Raw genomic sequence first — 12930 nt, forward strand, 5'->3', positions numbered from 1 at the left:
ACGTGCAATTTCTCTTCAATTCCTCCTTGTTTTTCCTCATCTCCTCGAGTACATTGAACACGGTCTGAAATGCTGTCTGAAAGCCCCTTCGTTGTTGCGCCGTCTGGGTACGTCTAAATACGCCGATCTTGCTGCTTTCAATGGCTTTCTCCAACCTCAGAACCACTAACACATCCTCCAGCGTCAATCTCTCAGCCTCCGATCAAAGCCGATCGGCCAGCGGTGGGGATGGCTTTGCCGAGCATCGAACCGCTGGACCGACCCCTCTCCAAGTCGCCATTGCTGAGCGTCGCACTGGAATTGTGACCGCGACAGTTGCTGGACATTTCGCCCATTGGCAGTACTTGACCCGATACCGCCGAATTGATCTCCATGCCACAGCGAATCGGCGCCCACTGGCGATACTAGGTTTGGCTTGGGGCGTCGTCTACGTCGGCGTGCTGAGCACCATCACCATCGCCCAACGCAACGTCTCGAGGCGATCTGATCAGCTACTCCGGCAATCACAGTCGTGAGAAATAGTGCCACTATGTCGGCTGACTTCTGGGCTGGCTATCTGAGCGGTGCTGTTGGAATTATTATTGGAAACCCGCTTGATGTGATCAAAGTACGACTTCAGGCGCAACACAGCACCCCAGTCTCAAACACGCCTCCCAACCCGGTCCTTGGAACAACAGCAGCAGCTCGCGCAATTAGTCAAGGCCCCTCGCCATATGCTCGCTACTTTGGAAACTCCGCTTCTCTAGTCACCGGTACCGCTGCGCCAATCCTTGGGTATGGCGCCCTGAACGCTCTTCTCTTTGTCTCTTATAACCGCACCGAGGCGGCATTGAACAATGCCTTTTCGACTTCGGGAAACCTCTGGAATACATGGATTGCTGGCGCCGTGGGAGGTCTCGCAACTTGGGTTGTCAGCACTCCTACTGAGCTCATCAAGTGTCGAGCACAGCTTGCTTCCCCACCCCTGTCGAGCTGGGCCATCACGAAACAGATCTGGCGGAACGAGGGCATTCGTGGCCTCTACTTTGGCGGTGTTGTGACGGCACTCCGTGATAGTATTGGTTATGGCTTCTACTTCTGGTCCTACGAACTAAGTACTCGTTGGCTTGCCACCGAACCAGGAGAGGAGTCCTCGTTTCAGCACGAGGCTGCCAAAGTTCTTTTGTGTGGAGGACTAGCTGGTGTCGCGACTTGGGCTAGCATCTTTCCTCTCGATGTTATCAAAACTCGAGTCCAGGCTCAGCCTTGGGTTCAACAAGCAGAAACATCTCCCCTCCTTCAATCAAATGGTGTCTCGCGGCCCAGCAGGACTGGCGCGCTTCAGATTGCGCAACAAGCATACAGGGAAGAAGGCACCCGGGTGTTCTTCCGAGGATTGACTGTCTGCAGCGTGCGAGCCTTCATGGTCAATGCCGTTCAGTGGGCGGTCTATGAATGGGTCATGTATGAGCTGGGACACGGCCGAAAACAATCTGTCTCAGACGGCATGCAGGTTGAGTTGGCTCAGACATGAGCTGATACATCTGCTGAGGTTCAGAGCAAGGACTTTCTCCTCAACCTATCAGGACCATGCGGGAGAAGATCTGAAGAGGGACGGGTGAGACATCGGGGAGTTTGTGATGGGTTTACAGCGATCCACTATCAACTACGACCGCTGCGATGAAACCGTACTCTCTCGATTCTCCTTGACAATGGCAACACCTTGGGCACAACCTAGCACAAAACCCCAAGGAAACCCCCTCTAGCAGGTGTTGAAATCAACCGGGCTTGCGCAAGACCCTTGAAGGCCGTAAGGCGTGGGAAGCAAGGTCATTCAACATGCCATCGGATGTTTAGGTATTCAAACAAGAGGAACACTACCGAACCAGATAGATGGAAGATAACCCCCTTGAAATTTGCAAAAAGTACAAGTGTTTGACATGGGCTGCAAGTGACTTCTGGTGTAACTTCTCCTGCAATTGAACTTGACGGAATAAGCCAGTACAGCGGGACAAGACTGGGACGAAATCGGCCATTAGCTGCGCGACCCAAACCTCACAAGTATAATCAGCTTCGGATGTTTACAAACTTGGCGAGATGAAATACAGCATTCTTAACTCCTGACGTCCACCCTATCAACCTTATTCTACGCCATCAGTGATCTTTCGTACGATAATCCAGGCGCCATTAACCCAATCCCCCCTTTCCCGGCTCAAGATACCTCCTTTTGAGAGCGGCTTATCTCTCATATCCCTTCCTAGGCAGTGCCCTTTTCTCCAGCAACCTCGCGCCACCCTTCGAGACCGGTTTCCTTGTTCCAGCGTTGGGTATCCTCGTCATATTGCTGGAGCCACTTAGCCATAGCATCACTAGCCTGGGCTGCAATCTCCTCCTTGGTTTCGCGTACAGCTGTGCCATCGGTCTCGACTCGCTTCAAAGATGAGTCCGAGTTCTTCTCGTCGCGCTCCTTCCGCTTCTTCTCTCTGTCTGCCAGCCACTCTTTGCGTCCAGCAAGGTACTTAGCACTATGCCCTAGACCGGCGCTCTCGTGTGAGATGCCCTTATGAGAGCGCTCAAGTGGGGGAGCAGTAAAGAACAGGACACGACCATTGCTGTCGTGCTGGAAGTTCTGTCGGAGCTCTTCTGGGAGAGCCTCGTTGATGTTGTCGGGTAGAGTGTACACCTCTGGTGGTCGTGGTGGGTTGTATACGTTACCGGCCTGCATAGGTGCACCTGGGTTGGGTGCCATGGGGGTGCGCGCAACGGGCGGGACTTGGACTTGGTTGTATGCCTGGGCCATTTGGTTACCCATCGGCGCCTGCTGATGCATGACAGGCATCGCGTGCGCATAATTCGGGGTAAAGCCTTGGGCATAGCCGGCCTGTGGGTGCTGAGGTTGGTGCTGATATTGCACAGGGCGCACCGCTACTTGGGGCTGGGGAGGACCAAGGTGAGGAGGATGAGGAATAGGCACGGGAGTCTGATGAACCTGCGGAGGCGGCGCTCCTGGCGTGACGGGCTGGAAGTGAGGCGTCATATGGGCGTTGTACTGAACAGGCGAGGGAGATGGTCCTCCGGGATATGGCATAGAGGGGTGCCTCACGGAGGGATCCGCGGGCATGCTTCCAGGTACCGAGAGCATTGATGCGCGCCGACCGGCATCAAGGCTGACGTCGGGGAGTGGAACGGCCGACATGGGCTGCGGCGGAGGGGTGGGTTCCGGAGGCGGCGACTCCTATGAGACAGGGTTTATGTCAGTCTGGTGCAGCAAAAACGGTGGAAGAACAACAATGATATGGGAACCTGAGGCACAAAAATTGTTCGTGAATCAGGCGTTGAGACCCAAACGGTCACGGATGGGGAAGAAGGGCAGGGATTGTGCATGGCTGATTGCTGATAACGGATCTCGTGGTCGCCAACGAACAAACGGACCATGCACCACCATGACACTGGCAGTACATCAAGGTAGAGAGGGTATGGACTTCTTCACTCACATTAGGTTCTCGTGGCCGGCGATGCACAGCTCCCACAATTGGGGGAGCGTTGGGGCTTCCCCATGTGGGCTTGGGCAGCTCATCAGTTTCCTTTGCATCTTCACGCAACAGGTGCTTGATAGGGCTGGGTATCTTCTTCATCCGTCGGGCGACATCATAGAGGTCCATTTCGTAGTCCTTGTCGCGCACTTCATCTGGCACGCAGCTGGCCCACGTCTTGATCTTGTTAAATCGGAACTTTTCCTCGTTGTAACGTGACTCGCACACGTATATCTCCTTGTCAAGAGGGAACCCTCGAGGACGACCTTTGTTGAAGCGTGTCACAAACATGACAAAGCAGCGGTCGAGGACTTCTTCGATTTGATGGTCTCGGTACTGGCCCGTCTTGACAACCTCATGTTCAAAGAAATGCTTCTCGAACCGATGCACTGTTTGCTCTGGTCGGTAGTACCAGCAGGCATTGATCCACCTTTGACCAGCGCGATCTTGCCATGTGCGGTAGATCTGAGCGACGGTAGGCTTGGCCAAGTCATTGGGGTTTCGGATGTGAACCCAGTCACCTGCTTCGATATTAACTTTGTTCACGAGACGAGTGAGCAACCCCGTTTCCCTCGTATACGTACCAACTTTCCATGACTGATCATTGTACACAATCTCCGCCAAAGGCAGTTTACCGTCTTCATCTCGGAAATCATCGTCAGGCTTGGCCTTCTCCTGCTCAGCAAGGAAGCGAGCCTGCTTCTGGAGCTCCACGGCGGCCTGATATACTTCGCTTTCGTCCTCGTTATAACGCTTGGCATTTTCGAACATGAGCTCGATATCTTGCATGACGTGGTCGACGCTTTGGTACTTCTTCCGCTTCGCCTTCTTCTTGATGTTGTCGAGAGCAATAGGGTTGCCGATTGTCTGGTAGTAGTCGGGGACAGCGGCCTTGTCAGGTAGCTTCTCGAAAGCAAGAATGAGGAGGTTGCCGTGATCATCTCTTGGCTTTCTTAGACCCTTGAGAAGCGACGAGATCCGCGCCTCAGTTGGGGTCAGCACACTTGGGGGTCGTCCTCGTCGCTTGTGTGCATCATCATCCTTGTCCACATCTCGATCTCTCCGGCCAGAGGTACGTCGTCTTCGACCCCAGTGTCGTCCGCCTTCGTCGTCTGAGTCATCATCATCATCGTCATCTTCCTCTTCCTCTTCTTCCTCATCCTCCTCATCTTCTTCATCCTCCTCTTCGTCATCTTCAGCTGGCGGAGATTCTTCTGCAGGTGGTAGCTCGCCTAGATCTGGCAATTTCGCGTCATCCGCAGTGATATGCCCTTTGTCGACTAGCTTTTTGAGTTCTTCAACAAACACCTCCCTCAATCGAACGGCAGCGCCGAAAATGGGAGCGGACGGCCGGTTGTAGACCTGAGCATTGTGGCAGATTTGCGCAACATCCTTGACAAATTCGGCGAAGGAGTTGTACTGCTTCTTTTGAGTTTTTCCCTACCCTCGTGTCAACAACACTGTCGCAACCCTAAATAATAGCCTGGTGTCCATAACTTACTCGAACAGTACTGAAGGCGACAGGCTCAGATATGATCTCGAAGTAATCAGGCAGGACTCGTCGATTGGGAATGCGCTGGAAACCGCCGGCAAGTGGCTCGCCACTGTGTACCGATGTTTGTTAGTATCTACGCCTTGAGGCGTGGGACGGGAGACATACTTCTCCTCGACACTACAGAGGTAGGTCGCGAGATTGTGAATCAAGCGGTACAAATCAGGACGTCCTTGCTGGTCCAGCTCGCCCTCAGCATCCTCCTCACCCTCGGCATCCTCATCGCCCTCAGCGTCCATGTCAACATCAGGATCGCCTTCAGCATCCACCTCGGCATCCGGGCCATCCTTCATCTCGACATCTTCATTGGCTGCCTTTGCCTCGATCGATTCGCGCACCTCGGGCGCGTTCGCCCTCCGAGTCGACATGGCGAGGTTCTGGGGCCGCTCGGGCGCAGTCGCAACGCGTGGATGGGTTTGAGTCGCGATTCGCGATTGTCGTGGGATATGGTAAAAGGCGCAATTGCCGGGAGAGTATGATCGAGAAGCAGCAATGCCAAATTTCGCGAAAGCTGATGGTGCTTGATTGGGAAAGTACGTACTTGGACCTTCGACAGGCAGTCTGGACCTTGGAGGTGCAAGAGCGCGTTCGCCCTTGCGCGCTTCGGGGCTAGTATAAAGGTGGCTAGATGGTACGTACGTATCGTGCGACGGGTTCCAATATGTCACTATTCGCACAGTGCCGGGGATGCGCTCTGTTCGCCAACACGGCCGTACCAACTTGTCGCCGAGGGATTGATTAATTCACTTTTCTTTGTAGCTGGGTTCGAAAACAGCTTCTTTGAAGAATGCGACAGTTATTGACTGCTGATAAAATTAGTATAAGTCTTTCAGAGCGTGTTTTTGAATACTATTCACTTGCCCTCGTGAGGCTCAGCTTCTCAGAGATTCCGCCAAATTCCTTGCCTTCAACGCTCCTGCGCTGGCTCTCTCTGTGCCCCTCCCTCATTGTTGTCCGCCTTTTGAACTCCATACCTACCTGCCCATCCTCTGTACTGCCCGATAACGAACTTTTTGCGCCTCTAAATTTTGGTGTTTTCTCTGTTGACTGCCTCCCGAAGACTCGTGGAATCATGCGAGCTCGCTACAAGGGCCCTGCCGGTACCGGCATTCTGGAGATGTCTGATGATGCAACAGTTCAGGCTGTCTTTGACGAACTGCGGGCCAAATCCGGCATCGCCAGCTTCAGCATCAAATATGGCCCGCCTATGGCAATGAAAACTCTTGAGCCCAGCCAGGGTGATCAGAATGCTCGATCTCTTGGCCTTCATGGAGAAACCCTCACCATCGTTCCCGAAGAGACGCCACCTGCTCCCGAAGTGCCAGCTCAGACGGCTGCTGCCCAACAACACACCACGACATCGCGGACAGCCAAAAAGAACGAGAGCCCAGAGGATGTTAACGTACCATGGCCAGAACGTGAAGGCACATTGCGTGAGTATTGCGACACTGCCATCGCTCTGACATAATCTCTGACAGGAAGTAGTGCTCCGAGTCATGCCTAGCGACAATAGCTGTCTGTTCACAGCCTTTGGTGGCGCCTTGCCAAAGCAGATCCCTGCACAGCAACTGAGGAGGATGATGGCAGATTACATCGTGCAGCACCCGGAAGACTACTCGGAGGCTGTGTTGGGCAGTTCACCAAGCCAATATTGCCGCAGCATCCAGGACCCTGACCGCTGGGGCGGAGGCATTGAGCTGAGCATCTTGTCTTCCATTTTTGACATTCAAATTTGTACATTTGATGTCCAGGTTCGTACTCCCTGGTTGCTTGCTCTACGGATAGCCCTGACTGTTCTCAAGGCCCAAAATCTCATCAACTTTGGCGAGGAGAAGAGGGATCGCTGTATCCTAGTATACTCCGGTATACACTATGACAGGGTCGCTTTCAGCTACTCAGAATACCCCCACGATGCCCCATCGCTTCCCCCAGAGATGGATCGGACAGTCTGGCCCACAGACGATGATGAGGTGCTTGAGCAGGCCCATAAACTGGTGAAGAAGCTCAACGCAGCTCACTACTACACTGACACAGAGGGATTGATCCTCAAATGCGACGTCCCAGGGTGTGATTGGATAGGCAGTGGTCAGCTCGAGGGTCGGAAGCATGCGGAATTGACAGGTCACGTTGACTTGAGTGAGATCCAGGACGAGGGTGACAATGTGCTTCGTAAGTGTGACACGTTCGGGTGTCACTTTATAGGACAGGGGGATAGGGCGATGAGGGAGCACACCGTAGACACAGCCCACGAGCGCTTTTCTATTATTCCAGACTGGTGAAGTCGGTGGATATAGTTGAACGGAGTATATATATGGGTAACAGGATTAACTTAGCCATCCGACACACGTTCATGGCTTACACTCTAGCGTGAGGATTCAGGAAATGCCAAATTGAATATCTGTTCCCTTCATACGACCTTGATTGCGCACCAAGGACTTTATTCTTCCTAATTCTATTGTACATATTGTACATACATGGTGGCTGGGTGGTTGCTTAGCCCTGACAGTGCCTGATCAGCTACCCCTGTTGTGGTACACCCCGGAAGGGACCCAATCGGCAGCTTCAAAGAACCTCTCAGTCCCAATGCCCATGCAGGTCCCTAACCTTTGACTGACTCGGCGATGATACTGCGCTGAAGACCTGGATTGATGAAACGTGACTCCAGCACCTGAACATTTAAACCGGTTCATGATGCCGATGCCAAGTTGGCTGCATGACTTGTCCATGCCCACCAACTGGAAAGCGACTCAGTTGGTCTTCTCGGGGAGCTCCCGCCTGGGAACCGAATCGATGTTGGCGAGTGATAAATTGAGGAACTCATGCTTGTTTGTCCAGTTCTGTTGGCTTTCGGCGTACTCCTTCATCTGCGGGGCAGGAGGTGGAGGATCGGTAATCTTGGTGATCAAGTAGGCTGTTGAGGCCTCGGCAATGCCATAGACAAGCACACCAACCAGGGGGATCTTGACCAGGACGTAGAAGCCGAACCCAAAGCCGAAAAGAACACCTTCACGGCTGCGGAACCAGTTTCGCTTCTGTCCTTTGGTGAAGTGAACTCGGGCAAAATAGGGCTCAAGCAGCTCTCGCATCAGACTTCTTGACGAGAAGTAGCTCTGGAGGAAAATCACGAGGTACTTTCGAGGCAGGAAGATGCCTGTGCCGAAGATGACTGATGCCGGGCCCAAACCGACTGCGTTGTTGAAGGTGTAGAAACTGGCAGCGGGTAGCACGAAGCGACCAATGACAGGGGTATATGAAAGGGCGAAGACGGCGAGGGAGATCGCGCCCTTGCGGAGAAATCGATAGAGAAACATCGAAACAGCTTGAGCTGTACTCTCTGAGTGCGTGCTTCCATCAGATGCCCTATACCCCTTGAGATTGGGATAGTACATGTCTCGAAGCTCAGAAGGGTTATCGTTTTTGTGCTTGCGGACATAGGTCATATCCACCCACTGTAGCGACTGCATGAAGCTGTGGCGGGTTGGTAAGTGTTCAGATAACATCAACCAGGTCAAGCTTACAGGTTATCGAGAGTCGGCACCACATAGCGCATGAGGGCCATGAGAAAGAAGGGGACTTGAAGGACATATTGAGCAACAAAGTCGAGGCCGCCAACAAGCTTGTCATCCCACGTCACGGCATCAAGGGATATGAAGAGCGAGATGAACCATATCAACACTTTGATACCAATTATCTGACCATGTTAGCCCTACGAAGCTTCTGAGTACGTTGAGGTGTGAGCATACCGGAATAGCGATGACGAGCCGAATTGCGAGCCCTGCGACGACAGCTATGGCCGCTTGACGATAGTGATCGGTGGTGAAGAGTGCTGGGTTCTGAAGTGCTCGATGGGCTGTGACATGGAGTTAGCTTGACCAACTGTGGAAGAGCCGGATCTCCGGCGATGTATACTTGCCTCCCACCAAGGTCAATTGAGCTCCCCGAATTATGGCATTGAAGTCAAAGTGGGACAAGTCGAACTTCTCCTCCAATTTCTCTTTCAGCTTATCTTTATCCACCTGTATCTTGTCGGAAGACGACATTTTGGGTGAGAGAATTGGGCTGGTCTTGGAACGAAGCTATCCAGCCTGACACACGACCCTGCTTCGGTAGAGCTTACGGTAGCTCAAAGTGGCACGATGTCAAAGTATCAGAAGGCGGGGCTTGCCTCCGATGGTAGAAGAACAGGAGATCTCAACGAATTTGTCCAGGGCGTACAGTGTCTCAAGCTCCAAGCAAGTCATAGATTGAGGAAAGATATTCAGGGACAGCTGGGGCAAGTTGCGTGTGAGATGTCGAAACCGCTTGGAATGTTGTGACGTGGATGTGTGAGACCACAAGGTGACGTAAGTGTTCAGAGGCAGCTTGCTTGCTGCAGATTGGTTGGCCCTGGAGCTTCAGCTATCCACTGAGTTGCATGTGAAAGCTGATAACCAGTGGCGGAATGAGCTCCTGAGAAATGCTCGGGAAAGATCACAGGTGTTTAAAATTCGCCAGAGACATGGGTTTCGGATATCGCTCTGAGTGCTTGATAGGTAATGGGATGCCCTACTGATCCTAGACACATGGAGTACTCTACTGGTTCTTCTCACTCCCAGTCGCTTCCATTTTATGAAGATCGCATCTGGTTGGTGTGTCCCACTCGTCGCTGGTTGGACAGCATACTGCGCCTAAGTGGTGTTCGCAGCGGGTTATGCAAGCTCTTGTCACTCCCGCGTCTAGCATCCCGTCCAATACATTGACAATAACGACATGGAACCATTTCAATAAGTTCATCTATCATCAGTTTCAACGTACGATTTGCTAGAAAGTCCGTGAACCTAGCGGCTAATAAAACTCCTCGCCTTGGGCAGCCAAACAGAGCCTGTGCACAAAGGTCTCAAGCATTTCCAGGAGTAAACCCCCTAGCCGGATTGGGCCACGGGTAGGCGGGATCTGTGGGCCTTGGAATGTCAAGGGAGATGACTAAGTTGCTTTTTTAGCTTCTCCAGGATCCCCCAGTCCACCCGCCCGCGGTTCCTGCGTTGAGAAGGACAAGAAGGGTGGGTTTCATATTAGCCACCTTGCGACATCGAAGTCGTTCGATGAACATAGTGCCCCATCGCTCTGCGTTGAGGAATCTTTCTGTATCCGGCGTTGCCCCTTCCTCCTTGCCTTTCCAGTTGTCTGGCAAATCCTCCCTCGTTGGCCGGTCAGGGGAGATAGTACACGACAACCTCCTCACGACGCGACAATCTCCCAACACGACCATCATCTAGATCTCCTTCGTCGACGTCACGCAATTATGAGGGGCAGCTTCGACCCGGCCCGTCGAGATGCCTGAGCTGCAACCAGGCCAAGGATTCCTATGCACCACTGCAAAGACGACTACACATCACCTTCATCATGGATGATTCGACGCACCCTCGCCCCTACCGGGCCCCTCGACGAGTTGCGACCGCACCGATTCCTTTACGAGCGGCCATGAATGCTGGCTCTCCTGATTCAGACAGCTTGGTCGAAACACTCTATAACCATCCCAATGCCAAAATCATTTCCTTTACAGCCTCTGGGAGAGCTCTCTCGAGGAGCCCTGGAGGTCCCGATGACGAACCAGGCAGCCTGTCGTGGTCCTCACAGCTGGAGAGAACCATCGCTGTTGGTAAGTTCATAGCTCCCCGAAGGCTTCACATTCAGTACTAATTCGCTTTTTAGGTCCATTCCGTATCTACCGAGCCCCCGGATCCGTCGCCTTCCTGAACTGCGGTTCTGCACTACAGCCCATTTTGCCCAAGAGCCAGTGCTGGTGTATCGACGAAGTGAATAGCAAATTCGTCTTACAGATTCGACGACCAAATTACTGGAGGATAGAGCTCCCCGTGCAGGACCCCGAGGATCAGACCCGAGCTGAGGCACTGAGGGGAGTTTTTGATAAGATCCTTCAGTTCGAGAAGACCGAGTGTCCCTTCAAACGTTCGTTTACGGTCGATCTGCCCGAACGCCCCCAGACACCGGTCATGAGGAGACCTTGGACGCCCGTGCAACGATCGCTGCCTGTTACCCCAGCTTTTGATTCAATGTCTTCAGTGGGCTCTCGGCGGTCTTCTTTTGTTGGGAGAGCGACCACACCTACACCTCTGAGCAACAGGCAATATCCTGACTTTTCAACAAGTCCTTTATCAAGACCTACTAGCTCGGCATCCTGCGCAGCCTCTTATCCTCAACTACAAGTGCCCAAGTCGAGGTCGCGGGCTCATACCGACAGTGTACAATCCGGCGACGATTTTCATACATCCATGTCCGGGGACGCATCGGAGTCACGACTTCGCAAACGATCTCCGTCTCCTGCCCTGATGCCCTCTCGGGCTGAAAGAGCTAGTCCTAAGCCACTCGATGCTGTGTTGGAACGGCCGGCAGAACTCGATTCTTCGGATCCCTTTCTGCCCAATTCGTCAGGAACACTGTCGGAGTCACCATCGATCAGCGTGGCTAAGCATGTCGAGATGATCGACGCTATTCCGAGACCCCAAGTTGGCACAAAGAAAGTCGACAGATGCCCCTCATTCTCTAGCGAGGCCTACACAAACTCATCCGACGGTGGATCGCCGCAGTTCTCTGCAACCTCTGTTTCGGACGAACCATCAGTATACGAGCTTCATGAAGGGTCAGGATATCGAGGAGGCCGTATGAAGGCTCGACTCCGACGGACCGCTGGCTTCACAATGTCGCGATCAGTCACCTTGCCACCACATTTGATGTTGGCAATGAATAAACCTAATCCATCTGAGAATGCTACCACCCCAAGCAAAGAGCCTGAGCATCCAGAAGCTGCGTCGCGCAATTCCGACAGCTCGGATAAGGATAACAAGCAACCTATTGTCGAAAAGGATGACAAGGTTGAACCCCAACATCGACGCCGAGACAGCGAGGAGTCGTTTCACAGTGTTGAGTCCTGGCATTCGTCCAGTGCTCCTGCACCACTATCTCCCCTAACATCTCAGCCGGATTCTCCTGTTGAGGAAATCCATGAGGAGAGGGAGGAGCAAAAGACTACCACATTGTTGAGCCCACTTCTCGAGACAGATAAAGCTTTAGAAAGCGCAAGCAGCTCCGGAATGCCATGTGCATGGGAGTCAGACTCAGACGAGGAGGACAATGTTTCGGCTGCATCTAATTCCGCGCCAACGGCCTCAGACGGAGACTCTAGTGTTGGTGCACTACCTGGAGATGCTAATGGCGAATCAACACCTCCATCCCACTCTCAACGTCCGGCCGCGAGGCACCGGGCGACTACAAGCAGCATCTCAGTAAGGCGACGCCCGCTATCTCCACTGCCTTCAGCTGCGAATCTCTTTACACCACCCACGGTGTCGACCACGGAACGAAGGACGTACAAAAGCAGACTGGAAACTGTGAAGAACCTGCCTATGGCCATCATCAGCAAGACTTGCGAGATGATAATTGGGCCCCCAAGCCACCTTATCACTCTCATGCTCAAGGTTGCGGCGAAAATCGTTGCCGGCCAGTGGAGGGGCCTGGTGTACGGGTACGGTGACGACGGAGAGCAGATACCCGTTCAATGGGACTATTCGGAAGGGGACTTTAGCGACTGGAGCGACGATGAGCCACACATTGGCTCCCACCACGATCACCATGGACACCATGGGCATCATGGACATCATGGACACCGACGCCATAGCAGCCACGCCATGCACAACCATGAGAAGGAGGAGACAGCGGCAAAGGACGTAACGGCCGAGCGACCTGAATCCTCAGACGACAGCCGAAGCTGGGGGGTGGACTGAGCAACAAGTTGACTCGGGCGACATGAACGATGAGTGGTAATCCAGAGGAGGATTTTAATGACAACTGTACGATGTATATGGACGG

At 53.2% G+C, this 12930-nt stretch overlaps 5 protein-coding genes across 5 annotated transcripts; 3 read left to right on the forward strand and 2 right to left on the reverse strand.

Annotated features, from left to right (window-relative positions):
- Positions 1 to 69: 69 nt before the first annotated feature.
- On the forward strand, positions 70 to 1513 carry NCS57_00546800 (uncharacterized protein; the record flags this gene model as incomplete). Its single annotated transcript, XM_053055387.1, has 3 exons — positions 70 to 107; positions 182 to 511; positions 697 to 1513. The coding sequence occupies 3 exons, from the start codon at positions 70 to 72 to the stop codon at positions 1511 to 1513; spliced, it is 1185 nt and encodes a 394-aa protein (XP_052914342.1).
- A 723-nt stretch (positions 1514 to 2236) lies between these two features.
- Positions 2237 to 5432, reverse strand: NCS57_00546900 (uncharacterized protein; the record flags this gene model as incomplete). The annotated part of the gene is made up of 5 exons (XM_053055388.1): positions 2237 to 3214; positions 3474 to 4033; positions 4097 to 4952; positions 5014 to 5116; positions 5173 to 5432. 5 exons carry the CDS (start codon positions 5430 to 5432, stop codon positions 2237 to 2239), a joined length of 2757 nt encoding a protein of 918 aa, XP_052914343.1.
- Positions 5433 to 5851: 419 nt separating this feature from the next.
- Positions 5852 to 7343, forward strand: NCS57_00547000 (Ubiquitin thioesterase OTU1; the record flags this gene model as incomplete). Its single annotated transcript, XM_053055389.1, has 2 exons — positions 5852 to 6497; positions 6550 to 7343. 2 exons carry the CDS (start codon positions 5852 to 5854, stop codon positions 7341 to 7343), a joined length of 1440 nt encoding a protein of 479 aa, XP_052914344.1.
- Positions 7344 to 7811: 468 nt separating this feature from the next.
- NCS57_00547100 (uncharacterized protein) lies at positions 7812 to 9104 on the reverse strand (the record flags this gene model as incomplete). Its single annotated transcript, XM_053055390.1, has 4 exons — positions 7812 to 8532; positions 8583 to 8755; positions 8808 to 8914; positions 8942 to 9104. The coding sequence occupies 4 exons, from the start codon at positions 9102 to 9104 to the stop codon at positions 7812 to 7814; spliced, it is 1164 nt and encodes a 387-aa protein (XP_052914345.1).
- Positions 9105 to 10446: 1342 nt separating this feature from the next.
- On the forward strand, positions 10447 to 12845 carry NCS57_00547200 (Inheritance of peroxisomes protein 1; the record flags this gene model as incomplete). Its single annotated transcript, XM_053055391.1, has 2 exons — positions 10447 to 10702; positions 10756 to 12845. 2 exons carry the CDS (start codon positions 10447 to 10449, stop codon positions 12843 to 12845), a joined length of 2346 nt encoding a protein of 781 aa, XP_052914346.1.
- Between the last annotated feature and the right edge of the window lie 85 nt (positions 12846 to 12930).

This window comes from Fusarium keratoplasticum, chromosome 4 (genome assembly GCF_025433545.1).
Source record: "Fusarium keratoplasticum isolate Fu6.1 chromosome 4, whole genome shotgun sequence".
NCBI lineage: Eukaryota > Fungi > Ascomycota > Sordariomycetes > Hypocreales > Nectriaceae > Fusarium > Fusarium keratoplasticum.